At 43.5% G+C, this 21283-nt stretch overlaps 1 protein-coding gene and 1 long non-coding RNA gene across 2 annotated transcripts in view; one reads left to right on the top strand and one right to left on the bottom strand.

Annotated features, from left to right (window-relative positions):
• Positions 1-21283, bottom strand: part of LOC308477715 — a 215395-nt gene that overhangs the window by 154891 nt on the left and 39221 nt on the right. The window lies entirely within an intron of this gene.
• Positions 14257-21283, top strand: part of LOC308477711 (uncharacterized protein) — a 66529-nt gene continuing 59502 nt past the window's right edge. The window contains exons 1-2 of the mRNA XM_081006556.1: positions 14257-14731; positions 15433-15587. Of these exons, the coding sequence (XP_080862682.1) occupies positions 15546-15587 (42 nt within the window). The 5' untranslated portion in view covers positions 14257-14731; positions 15433-15545. The remainder of the gene's footprint in view (positions 14732-15432; positions 15588-21283) is intronic.

Here is a 21283-nt window from a genome sequence, read left to right as displayed (position 1 = left end):
TTAATGGTTTTAAGAAAAAGGAAACAAACTTGCAAGACGTTTCCGTCTTGCGAAGCAAGCCCATAGGGAAAATCGTCTTGCGAAGCAACTCAAAAAACCAAAAACCCTTTCGTTTTGCGAGTTTTCCGTCTTGCGAGGCATTTGTCTTGCGAGGTACCACTGTATGTATTTTGTAGTTTTATGTTTTGATTTTGTTCTGTGAACCACCCTGAGACCTCCGGGTATAGGGCGGAATATAAATTCAATAAATAAATAGGAAGAAGAAATATGTGGTTTACAAGAAAGAATATATATATATATATGTGTGTGTGTGTGTGTGTGTGTGTGTGTGTGTAAAAATAAGCTTTACTTGCTTTATAATCATGCATCAGTTCACAACAATAGAGGCATTAAAATCAGTGCAGGAAAAATACTGTTAAACATTTGCAGGAGACTCCCCCTCAAAAAAACCCCCAGAAATTCATAAACAGTAGAATTTTGATTAATTGGGATATCCATGAAAGGAGAAGCTGCACAACTGTGCCGGACAAGGAATTCCTGGGCTGACTTTTGCAAACCAGGCTGGGGGGCCTAGCAAAGAGCAAATCTGTTAACACTCCTGAGCTTGCTGGGCACCCGACCCAAGGGGAAGTGGGGATGAGCCCTAAAGGTATGGTGGGTACACAGTCTAGCGGGCTTTGGCTCACACAAGGCAGGAGTTTTTTCATCACTGCGTTGTGACCCTTTGAAAAGAGGTTCCTTAAACTCTTTAATTTGAGGCAAGGAGGCATCAGCGAAAGGCTGAGTCCTGCTGAAAGAAATAATCTGTCAGTTTAGATTTCTGGGTTCCCTGGCATTTCACATATGTATCCTCTGTGACAACACTGGGCCTCTACCACTACTGGCTATTCCCGGTCTCAGCTCGTGTGTGGCGCTACAGTTCCCTGATGGACGCAGAGTACAACTGTGAGCATTAAACCTCAGGATCCACCAGCAATTTTATCTTCTACGAGTTTGCCCAGCAGCATGGTGTGGCAATGCAATAATTAGGGAGAGCCCTAATTATAGTCTCTCTCACATGAGAGCCCATACTGTACCTTGCTTCCTCCACAGATGCAGTAAGTATTTCTCAGGAGACTATCAGAAAGGGACAACACTAAAAAATTAGGGGTGGTCAACGAGGGACACTGTTGAATTGATACGTTAAGAGAGGTTGACACCAGCACCACGTTAGGCCTTCCATACTTTACAGTTTTAAGAGCTGGTTGAGTGTAACTTGTAAAACCCTGTAATTCAACCATAGTGCCCTCTTTTGCCCAGGTTTCTTGAAGAAAGATGATATCATGTGTTTGTAGATAGGAACAGAAATCACTGTCTTAGATCTTGTTCGTCCACCCTGTTACATTCCATGAGAGAAGTTTAATTGTTTTACAGTGATTTACTCTTAGTCAATTGTTGGCCAATGTACTCTCGGAGTTTACCAGCTTTTGAGGCAACAGAGTATTGCTAATGCTAGTGGAATAATCCAGATGCTCAATTATTTCAGTCGTCATACATAAAGTACTCATATTTGTAATCACTACAAGAAAGATTATACTTTGTTTAAAGGAAAGTTCAGTTTGACAGGATAAGTCTTAGGCAAAGATTTTCTACCTCCACCAAGAAGCAGGCCCGAGCGTTTTAATTAGAACATAGTGACTAAGTTCGCAGTCCCAGGCCTCCAATTATATTATGAAGTGGCATGTTGGACCTGGATCAAAGACTAGATAACTTTAAAAAATACTGAAGTGCTGGATCTAGAAGGGTGGAACAATGTGTTTGGATGGCATGGGTATCTAGATCACGGCAAAGTAAAATCACATAAAGGATTTCTAGACCACATTGTGAGGAAGGCTTTATATGATGCTTGGGAGAGTAATAAACTGATAATGCTATCAAGAAATCCTTGGTGTCCTTCTCCCATTGAATCAACAGCAATTCACAGGAAAAATATGAATAATGATTGGTTAACCTATAGGGAGTTGGTAGAAGAGATAAGTAACTATCCAAAGCTAAGGAATTTTGAAGAAAACATGGGATTAAATTGGCTAGAAATTCATCAATTAAATGCCGTTTTTGAGAAAGACAAAAGAATGAAGGGTTTTGACAATAAAATAACAAATTTGGAGGAAGACATTATATATAATAACCAAAAGACTCTTTCCAAAGTTTATAAGCTGTTGATTAACTGGAAGTTGAGGAATGAGGAAATTAAAGAAGTTATGAGAAAATGGGACCAAGACCTAGGTTATATGATTGAACTGGACAAATGGAAAGAGCTCTTGACAAAACAAAACGGCCTGCTACTTAATAAGGGGAAATTTCATGAAAATGAAATACAGGTGGTATCTAACCCCAGTTAAGTTGGCTAAAATAAATAAATAAATCAACAATAATTGTTGGAGGGGTAAAAACCAAATGGGAACTTTTTATCACATGTGGTGGTCGTGCCCAGAGATAAAAAAATTCTGGGACATGACTTACGAGGAAATAAAAAAGTTACTGAAAATCACATTCTGCAAAAAACTGGAAGCATTCCTTTTGGGAATCATGACAATTAATATCCCTAAAGATAAAATAAGATTATTCCTTTATGTGACATCGGCGGCAAGGGTCTTGGTGGCTAAATATTGGAAAGAAAATCATATACCCACCAAAGAAGAATGGTTATGCAAGCTGACCGAGTACTTGGAACTCGTGAAGCTAACAGATATATTAAGACACAAATCTAATACAATAGTTAAGAAAGAATGGGATCATTTAAACAACTACCTGATGAATCAAGGTTCAGCACCTAATATCTAGTTGTGCCTAGAATAACACTGCAAAAGCAATAGTGTCCTGATAACAAGATGAGGAACCAATTGAAATACAGGCAAGTATCTTTACTAAAAGGGACGCGGGTGGCGCTGTGGGTTAAACCACAGAGCCTAGGACTTGCCGATCAGAAGGTCCGCAGTTCGAATCTCCACAACGGGGTGAGCTCCCGTTGCTCGGTCCCAGCTCCTGCCAACCTAGCAGTTCAAAAGCACGTCAAAGTGCAAGTAGATAAATAGGTACCGCTCCAGAGGGAAGGTAAACGGCGTTTCTGTGCGCTGCTCTGGTTCGCCAGAAGCGGCTTAGTCATGCTGGCCATATGAGCCGGAAGCTGTATGCCGGCTCCCTCAGCCAATAAAGCGAGATGAGCGCCGCAACCCCAGAGTCGGCCACGACTGGACCTAATGGTCAGGGGTCCCTTTACCTTTACCTTTATCTTTACTAAGAATAATGAACTGTTGTGGTATTGGCGGAAGTCTTTATTTGTTGTTTTGTAGGTAGCTTTGTATGTAGTTCTCTGTGTTTTAATTTAAGAATCTGTAAAATATTAGTATAACAATGAATGATTTACTGTTATCCTAGTTATATATAAAGGTAAAGCTAAAGGGACCCCTGACAGTTAAGTCCACTCGCGAATGACTCTGGGGTTGCGGTGCTCATCTCGCTTTACAGGCTGAGGGAGCCGGCGTTTGTCTGCTCTGCAGACAGTTTTTCCGGGTCATGTGGCCAGCATGACTAAGTCGCTTACGGTGCAATGGAACACAGACACCAGAACAGCGCATGGAAATGCCGTTTACCTTCCTGCCGGAGCAGTACCTATTTATCTACTTGCACTGTGACGTGCTTTCGAATTGCTAGGTTGGCAGGAGCTGGAACAGAGCAACGGGAGCTCACCTCGTCGCGGGGATTCAAACCGCTGACCTTCTGATCAGGAAGCCCAAGGCTCAGTGGTTTAGACAACAGTGCCACCCACGTCCCACAGTTTTATACACACACACACACACACACACACACACACATTCTTTTTTCGTTTTTTCTCTCCTTTTCTTCTCTTTCATACTTCTTTCTTTTTTCTTCTTCTATATTATAATTTTACTTTTCCTTATTAATTTTTGATTCTTTTTTATTTACTTAATCTGTTTGATGACTGTAAGTTTTGTTCTAATTTTTTATGTATGCAACATAATTCAATTATAAAAAGAAGAAGAAAATAGTGACTAATTTGGCAGTTCCTTCACATTTATTCGTCTCTAAGCCATGGTTGACCGAGGCTGAGATGGCAGCTTGTCCAAAGTCGCATGACTCACATTTGAACATCGATCTCTAGGCCTACCCTGTGGTGGATGATGATTTCCTTCAGCCATGAGGCCAAACCAGAACTGTTCTCCGTCTATATTGCTATCAGAATAATGCAGGCAATATCACTATCAAAATAATGCGGACAGCACGTGTGATGGCCTGGGAATCAGATTCAGAGGCTGAACCTGAGGAATCCCAGCCTGCACAGGAGTACCCGCCTCCAGGGCCGGCTGAGCCGGGGCAGGGGCTTGAACCTGAAGGGCCCTCACCTGTGCCGGATCCTCAGGAGCAGACACCAGCTGAATCTGCTCTGGCTCCGGAGGTGATCGAGGACCCATTGCCTGCAGGTGCTCCACTCTCAGCCCCGTCAGGGGAAGGTGAGGTTGCCTCTGGGTCCAGTAACCCTCCAGCCTCTCCTGAGCTGCAGAGGCTCAGGGCAGAGAGGCGGAGGGAACTAAGTTCTCGCAGGAGGAGTGCTCGCCTCCAGGCCAGGAGAGGCGAGTCACCTGTGGGCTGGGACCGCCCTATGCCTCGGGGCAGATAAAAGCCTTTGCTTCTTCCAGTACACTGGCATTAGTTCACCTGTCTTCCCAAGTGATGTGTAAAAATTTTTGGAGACACCATTGATGGAATCTTTTGAGGAGTTGGAGATGGCGTTTGTAAGTGGTCCATGTTTCACAAGCATACATTAAGCTTGGGAGTACAATAGCTTTGTAAACAAGCATTTTGGTTTCCCTGCGAATGGAACGGGTACCAGCCAATTGGCACTTGGCACAGCCTGGCTAATGCCTCAAACTGGCAGAACTGGTTTTCCATGCACCAGATTCTGGAGAGAACATTTAATGAATCAAAACAAAATGTGGCGAATGAACCTCTGCAATGAACATCTGGATGCACCCAAGGCCTCCGAGTGAAGTTCTGATTGCAAAGATTATTTTACTCTGGCTGGCAGATTTCCCTTTTTTTTATTGCAAAATATGCTGTTATTTGTGGGGGAAACCACCCCCCTACACAACTGCATAGGAAGTTTTACAACTAGAATCACATAAGCTTATCTTAATGGATGTTTATAGTGGCATGGCAGTGCAGATAGCATGCCAAAGCCATTAGCCTGAAAAGCATATATATACATGAACTTCCTTATCTTCTGCTGAACGACGGTCAGGTTAAACGTAAAGTAAATCCATATGCATTTCCAGCGCAGACATGCTGGCTTCAGACTCGTCATGTTACTCTAGCACTGCTATAACTTTCCTGGATTATTGCAGATGAACCCAAGAGCAAGAGTATTGGTTTTCAAAGAGCCCCATTTTACAAGTTACTCGCAGCTTTCCATCTGGAAGATGTTCATTGCTCTCCACACCCAGTAACATCCCCCTTGAAGTTCTGCCGTAGTGAGCCGAGGATTCTAGAATTTAATTGCATCGTCCAAAGCAATGTTATCCTCGCATCTGAGAGCTGCAAGGCTGTTTTTGTGTGTGTCTCAAATAAAATTGAAGGCACACTTCACTCTTGCATCTAAAAGGGTGTGTTTTGGATCACTCTCGGATGAACTGCGCCCTATGATTCTGAATGAGTCACTCACTCAGAAATAGTATGGGTAAGCTGTCACCAGATATCTTGACAATTTTTTTCTTTGTTAAATAAAAGAAGACTTGAGGTCGAATATATGGGGAATAATTGTGTGTGGTGGACTTGTAAAAAAGTATTGGGAAATAATCCATAATGAACTGGAAAAAAATGTTTAAAAGTATTTTCCTCCCAAAAAACACAGAGTCCTTTCTGTTGGGGATAATTCAGACTGAAATTCCCAGGTGTCAAAAAAGGTTATTTATGTATGCTACTACTGCGGCCCGTGTTTTGTTAGCCCAAAAATGGAAAACGAGCGAGGTCCCAACCAAAGAAGAATGGCAAGTTGACAGGATATGCGCAACTTGCAGACTTAACATATAGAATAAGAGAACAAGAAGAACATACATTTAAAGAAGACTGGAAGACGTTTATTGACTATATGGGAGATAAACTGTGCACAGCTGAAAACACTGGCAGCATTAAGATAAATTCAACAGTGTAAATAAGTTTTGATGGATGCAATCATGGAATACTGAATGGTTTCGTTTCTGTAAAATATGCAGGGATTTATGATATGTAAAATGAACCATGGAAAGAGAAGAAGGGAAGTCATTGATATCTTAAGGATGTTAAATGAGTATTTTAAATTGTAAAACAGAAAATATACTGATCCCATCTTTCCCCCCTTGTTGCAGCTACTAGCATGGTATAAGATGAAGTATTTATTCTAGGGTCTCTAATTCACTGGCTGCATTTTTGTTGAAGTAAGAGCAGCAAAATTGCAGCTAAGAAGCTCAAATCATATATATGACTGATACCCTTCTTTGGAATTTAAACCAATGTTCGTACTTTAACATTCAAAAACTTTACTTGCATAGATGAATTAAAACAGTATTTACAGTCGCAAAAATATCTAAACATGGGCTTGCAGTCTCTTCTTCTAACTTCCAAACAGCTGTATTTTCCTCTCTTTCCAGAGCTCAGCATTCAGCCTTCTGTATCTCAGTTAGGCCATGCCTCGCAGCTGCTAGGAGAGATTTCCACTTTTGCCTTTTCCTGCAGCTTTGCTCTTTTTATTTCAAGTAGAGAAAAAGCACTCCAACACTCTATTCAACTTAGCAGTGTTCACAGTGGACTCTAAAACACAGTCATCTTGCCTCACATAAATGGAGTCTCTCCTTCACTAGATACCTCCCATGTCATCAGTATTAGCCAGTCACATGAGAATTGCTAGAGAACCCTCTAGAATTCAGTCACCAACAAATCAATTTTAAATACATAGGAATGCATTCAAGCATTTACAATATCAGTGAATTAAATTACTATACTGAACAATTTTGACTGCACAGATTGCAGGGGTATGTGGTGGGGTGTGTGCTATCTAACTGGGAACATAGCAGGGAGCAAAGGGTTAAAGCCATCCCATCCCCTATGCCATGCTCCTGATCAGAATTGGGAGCTCCAATTCTGGAAAATATTTTGGTAAGTTGGCTCTCAAGGCCCAACTACAAAGTCAACATTCCATGCAGTGTGTCCCTTAGGAATGCATTCTGCACCGAAACCGAATCGGAGCATGCATTCACAATATTCTCAACTTGAATTTCAGGCAGAAGAACATTTCTGGGGTAACAAGCTCACCTTGGAATACAAGCAGACACAAGTTGGATAAGTTCATTTCTGTGCCATTTATATTCAAATTCTGATGAAATCCCTATTTTAATTTTTTTAAAGTTAGATTTCTGTGCTGCCCCCCATCCCCACAGAGCCCAGGACAGCAAACATTAGAAAGTTAAAACACTACAGTTTGGGGGGGGGGGATGGCACATATTTAAAACATTTAAAAACCAACCAGAAGTGTTTCAAAACAATTAAAAGACCATCTAAGCACATTTCAAACATCTAAAAACATTTAAAAGCAGACCACAGGTCTGGTGGTTTTATGGTATCTGGGGGTGGGCAATGGGTTATTCCCCTCCTTATCTTGGGTTGCTGTTGAATATAATAAATCCTGGAAGTGCGAAAGAAATGGTTTTATTGTGAAAGACAGCAAAACTGTGCGAGGAGATAGCATTCAAATGCAGCTGTTAATACATCTTAGCAGCGTTGGCCCACAGAGCACATGCTCAGCACGGGAATTTCAAAGAGCTCAACATCGCTGCGGGGGCTTTGAAGTAGTAATTATCATCCACACGCATAAAGATGGGAGATGCTCACAGCTCCACCAGCGAGCAAGGAATGAGTTACTTTGGCTGGCACACACATCAAAGGTCCCAGCTCGTCATTTGCTTAAAGAGATTAGAAGCAAAAAATACGAGGGTAATATTGAGGACGAGCAAGTGAAGTACGTTTCTCTCTGTACAGAAGGGGCGAACAATTGAATATCTACTCTGTCTGCAAGTGATTATTGCAAATCTTTCTGGAAAAACCTTGAGCAAAATTGCACTTGCCTTTTGGTTTCGGGGAAATCAAATCAGAACGGAAGCCTAGTTGTAGAGCTGTTTTCTTTTTAATCTCAGAAGAGGGTGCTTGGTTAGGATCCAAATGAAATGGAGAGCTTTTCTGGTGATGAATTGAAATCTCCGAAGCATTATCTTGCTGGACCATATATTGCACGTCTGTACCTTGAAGCCTGAACCATTTGCACAGAGCCAGTGTGGTGGTGTGGTTGAGAGTGGTAGTCTTGTAATCTGGGGAACCGGGTTCGCGTCTCCGCTCCTCCACACACAGCTGCTGGGTGACCTTGGGCCAGTCACACTTCCTTGAAGTCTCTCAGCCCCACTCACCTCACAGAGTGTTTGTTGTGGGGGAGGAAGGGAAAGGAGAATGTTAGCCGCTTTGAGACTCCTTAAAGGGAGTGAAAGTCGGGATATCAAATACAAACTCTTCTTCTTCTTCTTCTACTCAGGAAAATAAAAATCCCACTCAGTTCAATGAGACTTACCCCGAAGTCTAACTGCCCCACTGCCTTTATCCTAAAATTGTTTAATTGACAACAAGGGGGAGACAATTATGTACAGAGTAGGAAATGTTTGAGACTGGCTAGGAAAATACCGAGAAATTTAAGTAACACTGAGTAAAGGAGAAATTGTAACAAAAAAATTGTTTCAGTTTATGCCCACTATTGGGACAGGAGATGTAATCAAATCTATAAAGAGCCTTGTGGTACCGTAGAATGTAACAAACGTATTGTACATAAGCTTTGGTGGACTTAAGTCTACTTCATTAGATGAATTGTCGCAGGGTCAGAAAAGAATTGGATCAAATGGCAATGAAATGGAAACCGAGGTCCCTGACAATTCTGTGTGAACCTTACGATAAGCAAAGTGATGGTTGACAAAAGAAGTAATTGGATATAATGTAAGAATCCCAATTTTGCTGCGTTAAGGGACACCTGTAATGGAATGTGAAACCATTGTCTCTAACACTCCTGTCTCTGGAAAAATGCTCCTGCTAAAATATGCCAGCCAGTCTTTAAAGTGACACAAAACTTTGTTATTTTCAGCTGCAACAGATTAGCATGGCTAATCTGAACATAAATGCTTTGAGGAGCATGATATTCTGGCTTTGTCATTAGGCAGCATCCTACGTAATCTAATACCTCATATTAGTTTTGTGCAGCACCTTTTGTAACTTGTGGCTCCCCTAACCAATCCATGTGTTAAATGAACAGTGACATCAAACCTCAGATTATTCCGTTAAGAGCAACACTGCAATTGCCCCTGGTTCATGTAGTAATTTAATTCACTGAAATTGTAATTGCTTGTATGTGTTACTATGTGTTTAAATTTGATTGGTTGGTAACTGAATTCTAGAGAATTCTTTAGTGGATCTCATGTGAGTGGCTAGCATTGGTCACATGGGAGGCATCTAGTGACGGAGAGACTCCATTTTATTTGAAGCACGATGGCTGTGTTTTAGAATCCACTGTGATCACTGCTAAGTTGAATGGAGGGTTGGACTGCTTATTCTCTGCTTGAAAGCAGAGAGCAAAGCTGCAGGAGAAGGTAAAAGTGGAAATTTCTCATACCAGCTGCAAGGCATGGGCTGATTGAGATACAGAAGGGTGAGTGCTGAGAAATCCTGCGTCGTTGAGAAGTAACATTGGTGTTAATGGGAATGATGTTCGTAGTCCTAATAATTGTTCTGGATGGAGTGAGAATCCAAATCTTGCAAGCAAACTACAAAGTACTTGATGGAACAACGAAACTTTGGTGGAGCACAGAGGTGGTTGGAACAAAGAGCAGATGGAGAAACAAAAAAGACGCACAAGTAATATTCTTATTCTGTTAAGTGGAGGGATGTGGTTTGCTTCTTTTCTCCTTCTGATGATGGCTCCAGAAGGAACTGTTTAGTTGTGCTGCAGATGCCTCAAGGATTGATAAGGGGTGGTCCAAGAATGGTTAATAAGGATCTAAAAATAGCTATGATTCAAAAGTATTAAGTGATGACCGGAATGTCCAGCATAACAATAACTTTGCCGTCGCAAGCAGATGCCAGTTGCGGATGGGGAACATGGAATGAAAATGCACTTTTGTTGTTCACATCTGAAAGCTGAAAGAGTCCAAGTGGAAACAGATGTTGCCTGGAAAACTCTGTCAGAATTATCAAGTAACAGCCAGTTGCCTGAACAAGTAATTCCTAGCTAAGGATGGTCGGATCATGTTAAATGAAAAGAGCTTTTTCCACGCTGGAAAGAAGCCCATTTTGAAAATCATTAAAAGTTGTCAGTTTTGAAGATTATTATTTTTTTGGCCAAGTATTTATATTACCATATAAGTATTTGCACAGAAGAGGGGCTACAAAGATGTCTGAAAGGTTTACTATGCTAACCAGTCTGTGCTTGGGGTGGGAAACAGGATCTGACAATTGGGCTGGTTCTTTAATTCTCCTTGTGCCCTCCATCTTTCCCAACATCAGGGTCTTTTCCAGGGAGTCTTCTCTTCTGATGAGGTGGCCAAAGTATTGGAGCCTCAGCTTCAGGATCTGCCCTTCAGTGAGCACTCAGGGCTGATTTCCTTCAGAATGGATAGGTTTGATCTTCTTGCAGTCCATGGGACTCTCAAGAGTCTCCTCCAGCACCATAATTCAAAAGCATCAATTCTTCGGTGATCAGCCTTCAGTTTAAGCTGGAATTTTGCTATAAGAAGCTGATGATCTGAACCACAGTCAGCTTCAGGTCTTGTTTCTGCTGACTGTATAGAGCGTCTCCATCTTTGGCTGCAGAGAATAGAATCAATCTGATTTCGATGCTGCCCCTCTGGTGATGTCCATGTGTAGAGTGGTCTCTTGTGTTGTTGGAAAAGAGTGTTTGTGATGACCAGCTTGTTCTCTTGACAGAACTCTATTAGCCTTTGCCCTGCTTCGTTTTGAAATCCAAGGCCAAACTTGCCAGTTGTTCCTTTTATCTCTTGACTCCCTACTTTAGCATTCCAATCCCCTATAATGAGAAGAACATCTTTCTTTGGTGTCATTTCTAGAAGGTGTTGTAAGTCTTCATAGAATTGGTCAATTTCAATTTCTTCAGCACTGGTAGTTGGTGCATAAACTTGGATTACTGTGATGTTATAAGGCCCGCCTTAGATTTGTATCAAGATCATTCTATCATTTTTGAGATTGCATCCCAGTACAGCTTTCGCCACTTTTGTTGACTATGAGGGCCACTCCATTTCTTTTACGGGATTCTTGCCCACAGTAGTACATTTCATTAATTTTACAATCATTTTAACATTTCAAAACTTGAATTCCTCCCCTCTCTTTTTGCGGTTCCTTAAATTTAGTTTTAATATCTTCTGTATATCCAAATTAACTTAATCTGCTCATTTATTCTTTTGCTTTAAATATATACTCTTATGAAATTGCATAAAAGTCTTATGAATCCTGCCAATGTTCTTATCTGTTTACAATTTATCCGTAAATATTCCATAAACCATTTCCATTTTTTTATAAAAAGTTTATCTTGATTTCTTATTTTTCCAGTAACCTTCGCCATTTCTGCATATTCCATAAGTTTTTATATCCGTTCTTCCTTTCCTGGGACTTCTACTCCTTTCCATTTTTGGGCAAGTAACATTCTTGCCACTGTAGTAGCATACATGAATAAGTTTCTGTATAGTTTTGGTAGTTCTGTCCCTATAATTCCCAAAAGAAGAGCTTCTGGTTTTTTGTTTTTTTACAAACATTATTTTAAACATCCTTTTCAATTCATTATATATCATTTCCCAGTAAGCTTTAACCTTACTACAAGACCACAACATATAATAAAATAACCTTTTTTCTTTTTACATTTCCAACACTTACTTGATTTAGATTTATACATTTTTGCCAATTTACTCAGTGTTAGATACCATCGATATATCATTTTCATATAATTTTCTCTTAGACCATAAGATGCTGTAAATTTTATATCCATATTCCACAATCGTCCCCATGCTGCCATGTCTATATTATGACCAATATCTATTGCCCAAAGTACCAAGGCATCTCTTCCAGGCAACCTTCAGCCAGTCTGCCCAACATGGATTCCAAACTTCCTTCTTTTTCTTCCCAGCAACCCTTGTGCAAAACTCTTTTGCTGTCACCTCACACCCAGCGACCCTGTCCAAATCCCCAGGCTCTGTTCACACCTCAGGGCAAGGGGGAAGTACAGTTCTCTTGCATTGCCAATGGCTTTCAATGACCCTGTCTTGTTTCTTAATGGCCCTAGCTTGGCCAGAGAGTTTTGCATAGGCTAGCCCAAGAATTCCTCTGCAGCTTGCATTTCTCCCTACACATCCCAAATAATCAAAATCCTACCATTTATTAATTTCTAGGGTTTAGGGGGCGGGGTCCCCCCTCAGAAAAAATCTGTAACAACAATGAAGTCACCGCAGCTAAACATAATGCAAAAGGAAGACTCGTTTTACAAAAATACATACGTTATACAGTGGTACCTCAGGTTCCATACGCTTCAGGTTCCATACACTTCAGGTTACACACTCTGCTAACCCAGAAATAGTGCTTCAGAAATAGTGCTTCAGAACTTTGCTTCAGGATAAGAACAGAAATCATGCTCCGGCGGCGCGACAGCAGCAGGAGGCCCCATTAGCTAAAGTGGTGCTTCAGGTTAAGAACAGTTTCAGGTTAAGAACAGACCTCTGGAACAAATTAAGTACTTAACTCGAGGTACCACTGTATACTCAATTTAAACCACAAAGGTTCTTGAGAACTTCTTTAACATTCTAATGGATCTTGAACGAGAGAAAACCTTTCCAGTCTGGGGTTTTAAATTGGATTCTCGATTACAGGTCGAGGTCAAGCAAAACTGGTAGAAAACAAGAGGGCAGGCTTCTGGAAGCAACCCTTTTTATTAAATAGTTGTCATATCTAGATATTGGGTCCTGCACCTGAGCTCACATGTAGGTCTCCACAGGTTTGGAATAGGGCATGCAAGAACAATTGGAGGGAAATGAACATTGTTCAATGCTGTTCAGTGTCTGGAGGCGGTTGGAGCATGGATGGCACCTAACAGATTGAGGTGGAATCCTGACAAGACAGAAGTACTGTTTTGGGGGGACAGGGGGTGGGCAGGTGTGGAAGACTACCTGGTCCTGAATGGGGTAACTGTGCCCCTGAGTCATTTTGGACTCACAGCTGTCCATGGAGGTGCAGGTCAATTCTGTGTCCAGGGCAGGTGTCTACCAGCTCCATCTGGTACGCAGGTGGAGACCCTACCTGCGTGCAGACTGTCTCGCTAGAGTGTGCATGCTCTGGTTATCTCCCGCTTGGACTACTGCAATGAGCTCTACGTGGGGCTACCTTTGAAGGTGACCCGGAAACTACAACTAATCCAGAATGTGGCAGCTAGACTGGTGACTGGGAATGGCCCTCGAGACCACATAACATCAGTCTTGAAAGACCTACATTGGCTCCCAGTACGTTTCTGAGCACAATTCAAAGTGTTGGTGCTGACATTTAAAGCCCTAAAAGGCCTAAGCCCAGTATAACTGAAGAAGCGTCTCCACCCCCATCTTTCATACCGGACATTGAGGTCCAGTTCCGAGGGCCTTCTGGTGGTTCCCTCACTGCGAGATGTGAAGGCAGAGGGCCTTCTTGGTAGTGGCGCCCACCCTGTGGAACGCCCTCCTGTCAGATGTCAAGGAGATAAAGAACTATGCAATTTTCAGAAGGCATCTGAAGGCAACCCTGTATAGGGAAGTTTTTAATGTTTGATGTCTTATCATGTTTTTAATATTCTATTGGTAGCCGCCCAGAGTGGCTGGGGAAGCCCAGCCAGATGGGGTACAGATAAACTATTATTATTATTACTATTATTATTACTATTATTATTATTATTACTACTACTATTATTATTTTATTACACACAGCGTGTATTTGAGGGCTGATTTTCTTCTGTTGCTCCAGTTTCCCAATGACCTGTCTTTGTCTCTTATGTCCTTTTCTCTACTGCTGAATTTTAGATTCTAAGCTCCTTGGGAGCAGGGCTCTGGGTTTGTTTGTTTGTTTGTTTGTTTGTTTGTTTTGCTGATAAGGTGGCCTGCATATTGACGGTGTTATACAAATGGTAGTGTCTAATCTATTGGTCAGCTCATCCAAAATCTGGGAACAGTGTCAATTGCAGATAGGTCAAAGACTGCAAGGAAAGCTGGCGAGATTTCAGTGCGGAATAACGTGATGATAACAGCTAGTCATCGGAAGTCAAAGGCTGCCCCCCTTCTCAGTAGATCAGGGGGGGGCACACTATGGCTAATAAGGTGGGATGCATCTGAAACCGTGATAAGAGGCACTTTTATTAGTGTGCACCCAGTGCTATGATTGTATATCTTAGCAAAGCCAGGAGGCAGAATGCCAAAAGCTGTCTCCTTTCATCATAACAGATGCAACTGATGCAAAAGAACTGAGGCCTTCAGACTGGAGCCTTATATCACAGGGGTCATTCCGATTTTTCTCAGCGCGTGTTTGGAAAGTTAGCTTTTCGACATTCCTGCTACTTCAGCAATTGCTCCTCTGTTGCCTGCCATCCCCGCTGGTGAGCAGAACTCAGCAGGGCTGTGTGTTTCTGGCCTTTTCCTCCCCTTCCACTACCCTTTCCCAGCCTGAGCGGGCACATAGGTAATTTTGCACCTGTGTGCAGACAATAGTAAGAGTTGCCAATGCTTTTTTTTCAGCTGGAGCGCAGTTCTGGCACCTCTTAGATGGATACCATTGCGGGCTGTCGCTCCCCACAGCCTGCTTCTTGCCTTTATGTACTTCTGAGAAGCCCCAAACGAACAATGGAAGTCAAAACCGAAGCTGGGCAGCGTGTGCGAGTCTACCCTTTTAAAAAGACTCGCCTAGCTCCTGGCCACGGCTAGGGCTAAGTCATACTTCCTTTTCTCCAATCCGTCTCCCGTGTAGCAGTGGCAGGCTTTAAGCTGCCCGGCCAGGCCTCTACCATTGCACACACATGTTTGCATGAGGTCCCTTCTGAGCTGTCTCTTAATAGCCTGATTCCGATGGTGCATCATGGGAGAAGGAGCCACGTGTAAGCCAGGCGATTGCTACTGAGAGGGATGCAGGCTTTCCCAGAGACAGGGGACTCAGCCACACTCAGTCATTGTAAAGATGAGACACCAGAGGGTGCTGTAGAGCAAAAAACTTTGTGCAATTTTACGTAGGGTTTTTATTTTCTTTTGATATAACGATCTAATTTATGACTTATTTATAGCATTTTTTTTATTCTCTGTGCAGATCCAGCCAGGTAAAGAAATCTGAGGCTCCTGGATCGTATAGCCCTTGGCCACATTTTTTTCCTGCCTGTTGCTTGCCTTATCCCCCATTTCACGACCCATTTTCCCTCGGGGATGGAGTGGGAGGAGCACAGCATGCTAAAGAGACAAGCAGAGGTAAGTAATGGGGGATGGAGAAAGCTGACCAGCGATTCTGCTTCTTCTCCAGCTGTCTCTGTCTGTCTTTGAGGGAAGCCTTCGGAATTCTCAGCCGTCCATGTGGCTTATATGTGGCTGCTTTGCAATGTGTACAGAGTGTGGCTGGCTTAAGGCTGCCTGCTGAATTTATGACTCAGGAGATACGAACCAGGAAATTTCCAGCTTGCTCTTAGCTAGGAGACGACACTGACGTGAGCACGCTTTGTGCGATGCCTGGGAAAGTTCGAAAACCCATGAAACCGTGCGGTTTCCTTGATCTGTTTCCTCGATCTAGATGATCATTAGAAACACGCTGAGCCTTGATTCGAAGGAGACAGAGTTTGTGGCAACAAAGGGCTTCTGCAGACATCCTTGTTAATTTGTGCATTTGTAATGGTTTCGTAGGAATGGTGCATCCAAAGTACCATGCAAAGGGTTCGTTCTGTAGCATAGAATACTGTGATGCCCTATACATATACTGAGGCAGTTATTCAGTTATTCACTTAAACTGTTGTTTAAGTTTTAACAGTGAGAGCAGCAAGTGTGTTGTTTTTTGCTGTTGCTTTCCTCAGAGCCAGTCAGCAAATACCAGTCAGTCTCAGATACAAATTCATGTAAATACGTTTCAGTGACATATAGTAAATATTACCTACCTCACTTGTATGTTCAATCTGACAGGATAAAGTACCGCAAGTAAAAGCAATATTCTGTTTTTAAACTTTAAAACGCTTGTCTGGTTCTTCTAGGGCGGTGGGGGGAAGAGAACTATTAAAAAGTGTCAAGCTGCTCGGGGTAACTCAGTAAATTATAATTGCCACACATTTGTGATTATGATGGCATCAGGGTGGTTATTTACAGCCCTGTTTTTAATAGTGTTCAGAATGGACAGACTGCTCCATTTCCATTGGTTGCATGACCTGTAACTTCCTGCTGACATCCTGTAACTTTTTGTCCCACTTTTGTTATGCTGTTGTGCATGAGTGCCCCTCCAGAATAGGGACACGCATGGTGCTGTGGCCTAAACCACTGATCCTCTTGGGCTTGCCGATCGGAAGGTTGGCGGTTCGAATCCCCACGATGGGGTGAGCTCCCGTTGCTCTGTCCCAGCTCCTGCCAACCTAGCAGTTCGAAAGCACACCAGTGCAAGTAGATAAATAGGTACAGCTGTGGCAGGAATGTAAGTGGTGTTTCTGTGCGCTCTGGCACTTGTCACAGTCCTCTGTGCGCCAGTAGCGGTTTATTCATGCTGGCCACATGACCCAGAAAACTGTCTGTGGACAAACGCTGGCTCCCTCGGCCTGAAAGCGAGATGAGCGCCACAACCCCATAGTCGCCTTGGACTGGACTGGCCCTTTACCTTTACCTTACTTCCAGAATGCAGAAATGTGAAAGCATTAGGGAAGCATTGCTAAACAACTATTAAAGTAGAATAATGTGTGGATGCTCCCATATGAATCCACCATTAATGCACTATTATTGCATCAGTAACATGTTGCAGAATACACCCGCAAATACTGGCAGTTTGTAGGGGACCCAGGATGGCTTGGTGACTTCAGTGCCCTAAACCCGGTTTCTGTTAGTCAGCATTGTGATTTGTAAATGCATTAGGCATTTTTTTTTTTTACTTGACCAAACTTTTGGGATCCAAGACCTTTGGCTGACATGCTTCCCAATGATGCCTGTACATTCCTCGGCCTTAGGACATCGCAAGTGATCTTGTAAAGCATAAAGCTATTCTGCACATGAGCTCCTCTTAATACCAAGGCATGGTGCTGCTAGACGTGCCTCAAAAGCAGAGCTATCCCTGGAACACATGGAATGAAAAGCAACAACAGGAGCACATTAGCACAAGGGGGCTTTGATATGCTCTGCAGTCCTTTGGGGGCAGGTGATCGTACATGGGTGGAAAATGTGGGGAAGGTGGAAGTGAAGGACCAGTAGGAATGTCAAAAGCAGCATGGCCACATAATGTAAATGCGAATAGGAAAGAGATGAGTGTAGCTGTGAGTCGTAAGGTATATGGGCTGAGCCTCTTGGGCGTGCCAATCAGAAAGTTGGTGGTTCGAATCCCCACAACGGGGTGAGCTCCCGTTGCTCTCTCCCAGCTCCTGCCAACCTAGCAGTTCGAAAGCACGCAAGTAGATAAATAGGTACCACTGCGGCAGGAAGGTAAGTGGCATTTCGATGCACTCTGGTTTCCACCATGGGGCTCTGTTGTGCCAGAAGCAGTTTAGTCTTGCTGGCCACATGACCTGGAAAGTTGTTTGTGTACAAACGCCGGCTCCCTCGGCCTGACAGCAAGATGAGCGCCACAACCTTATAGTCGCCTTGGAGTGGACTTAACCGTCCAAGGGTCCTTTACCTTTACCCACGAGTTGTATCATTGGAGGTTGCATGGGAAAGGGATTGAAGTCATATTTTTGCCTTTAAATTTTCTCCGTATAGGGATAGAAGATTTGTCCGTTAAGTTCTGGGATGATTTCTCAGTGAAACACAAAATGGGACAAAAACACCCTTGTCAGTGGGTTTTCACAAACTGGGGGGGGGGGGGGGTTGATAGTTTTCAGAGTGTTTCAGAGGATTTGCTTTCTGAATGATTTGTTCCATGACCACTTCTCATTCCACGTCATTGTTTTTATAAGCCGTGTTGCGTTGGCTTCACTGTAATGACAGTTTATTGTTGTGTGGTACTGTAACCCCACCATGGGATTATATCATGAGCAGCAGGCGAGAAAATATTTGCATATAAAAGCAAACAAATAAATACCTGTTCTTTAGCAAACTCCCCTTTGATGGAGTATTTCAGGAATGCAGAAAACGTGTCGAATGCATTACCGGATGCAGAATCCTCATTTCTGAGACTCTCCGATTTCAGATTATATATGTTTCTGGTCCTTACTTTGATACTTTTGGAAGTATGTGGTTCATAACTGCTGAAACCTCCAAACCCCCAGAATTTGAGGGGTTTCGGTGCCTTTCTCCTCCAAGATTAGCAGTAGCCCAAATACTTTATGCAAGAGAGTTTTAAAAATGCACCGTATGAGATGTCATGCAAATTTGTGCAGTTTGTAGAATCCATTTCTAGTTGCAGAACTCACCTTTTCTTGACATAGATCTTGACTGTACATACAAGTGTGATGCAGACACAATCCTTGGCCATGTTCGTATTTTTTTTTCTTCTGCACTCAGGAAAGTGCATTTGTGTGCTGCATGCCCTGCCTGATATATGTGGTAGATTGTCTCACAGGAACTGGAAATTCCTTATGTGCCTCAAGCCAAGCCCAACCCGTTGCCAATGCTACTTAGACAGCTGTAGCTGATGTTAAAGAGTGTGTTTTTCCTCTTCCGGAAGACATGAAGGTTTGACACTGAAGGTGCTGAGGTGGTTCTGTGACAACCAAAAGGGTAGTTTATTGGGGGTGTGCCTCCCCAATCCCGGCTCCTCTGATTTCCCCACCCTTTCCCATCTTCCACTGCTCTCTGCTTTGGTAATGGCCAGGGCAATGTTGCTGTGGCTTGTTTCCTATTTTGTTTCTGAGGAACACATAGGGGGGAACAAAGTAGGCTGGTTGTCACAGCACCATGGAGAGCTCCGGGACTGCAGACAGTGTTCCATCCCAACCCTGCCTGCCAGGGATCTTCTCAATGCAAAACAGATGCTCTAGCACTAAGCTATGACTCTTCCTCAGCTCTGGGGACTTCCTTATATCCAGAAACCAAAGTTAATAGTGATTCAATATAGGCTGATGCTAGTGTTGTCCAGGTGTTAAAAGTTGCCTGTTGTGAGAGGGCGGAACTAAGGGAAAGTGATAGGCTGTCAGTCAACAAAATCACCTTCAGGTCAGTATGAAACTAATGAGTTTTCTTTCTTTTTGCCAAGTCTTGGATTGTGTTTTCCATACAGGGTGGCACCAGTGTTTGGGCAATTGGCATTTTTTTAAAAAACTGCAAACATTTAAATTAACTAACATTGTGCAGATGAGAATTGTTTAGATTGTCCTTCCAGGCAGTCACTTTGCAATAACCTTCCTTGCCAGAATCTAGGGATCAAATCAAAATAAGAATTTGCAACCCGTGAGCTAAAATAAGGCTGAGCTCTCTGGAAGGGGAAAGACTTTTCTTGCTTTTTCCTCTTCTGCGTGTGTGTGTGCGTTGGGAGAAGGGTTCCCGTAAGATGAAAATTGCAATGGGAGTTTATGACCTTAAGATGAAGCAGGTCTCCTGTTTTTTGTTTAGAATCTGTGGTGTTTTAAAGGTCTGTGCTGTATTATTTATCCTCCTGGCTTTTGCACACGGGGCTTTATTTGCAGAAGGAAAGTGAGGTAATAAATCAGTCAACTGAAGAGCCAAGGAGGGAGAAAGCAGAGCCAAATAAGTTACTTAACTCACTAAACCCAGATGGAGAGGAAAGAGTCGAGCCAGGAAGGAAGGAGGGAGCAGGAAGGAGCAAGACACTAGCGGTAGCTGCCAACTTTTGATTTGGAAATGCTGGTTCTGGGGCAGGGTTAGGGCTTTCAGTAGTGGGGGTTTGCGGGTGGGTAGAACTAATAGCCAAAGTGTTCTCCGATTGCTCCTGTGGTTGGTGCTGAAAGGCCCAGTTGGCCAAGGACCAAACAGAAGGGAGGGGTTTCTCTTCCGTGGTCTTTTTTTTAGTGAATAGCACCCCCCTGAGTGAGTTAGGTCACACCCCAGAAGAGGGTCAGCAGGTGGTGCTGTGGTCTAAACACTGAGCCTCTTGGGCAGGGGTCAGCCAACTTACCGTGCCTTGGGCCGGTGTCTCCAGTGCCGATCGCACGGCGGGCCGGAGGGCGGGGGAGCGCGTGCCCATACACATGCGCACATGCTATTTCTGGTGCACTTCCGGGTCAGAGGAGCACCAGAAATAGCTTGTGTGATGTGCACAGGCCTCCTCTGACCCCAATGTGCACTGGAAATAACGCTTGCGCATGCTCAAATAACGTGCATGCGCACAAGCTATTTCCAGTGCTCCTCCGCCACGGAAGTGGGCAGCCGTGCAGCGCCAGTGAGAGTGGGCGGTGGCAGCGGGCGGCAGGGGTCGCCGCAGGCTGGATAAATGAGTCCCTCGGGCCTTATCCGGCTGGCGGGCCTTAGTTTGGGGACCCCTGCTCTTGGGCTTGCTGATCGGCAGTTTGAATCCCCGTGATGGGGTGAGCTCCCGTTGCTCTGTCCCAGCTCCTACAAACCTAGCAGTCTGAAAGCATGCCAGTGCAGATATATAAATAGGTACCACTGTGGCGGGAAGGAAACAGCATTTCCATGCGCTCTGGTTTCCGTCACGGTGTTCCGTTGCACCAGAAGCGGTTTAATCATGCTGGCCACATGACCCGGGAACCTGTCCGTGGACAAAGGCCAGCTGCCTTGGCCTGAAAGCGAGATGAGTGCCACAACCCCATAGTCGCCTTGGACTGGACTTAACCATCCAGGGGTCCTTTACCTTTTACCATCTCTTTCTTAATGTGCCCTTCCTGTTTGGATGTTGATATTCTAGGCGTATGTTTCAATTCCCTCTTGCCACTGAGATTGTCACAACACCCACCTACACCCAGCCTGATCTTTATAAGATTAATCTGAAAATAGCAAGGGAGAACATGGGCTCCTTGTGGAAAGGGCAAGAATGAATATTGCCACCTCCTTGCTGCTTTTAGCTCCATGGG

Source organism: Podarcis pityusensis (assembly GCF_964106645.2).
Source record: "Podarcis pityusensis genome assembly, chromosome: 5".
Lineage (NCBI taxonomy): Eukaryota > Metazoa > Chordata > Lepidosauria > Squamata > Lacertidae > Podarcis > Podarcis pityusensis.
Note: the sequence above shows the minus strand (reverse complement) of the source record. Positions and strands in the feature narration are given on the sequence as shown.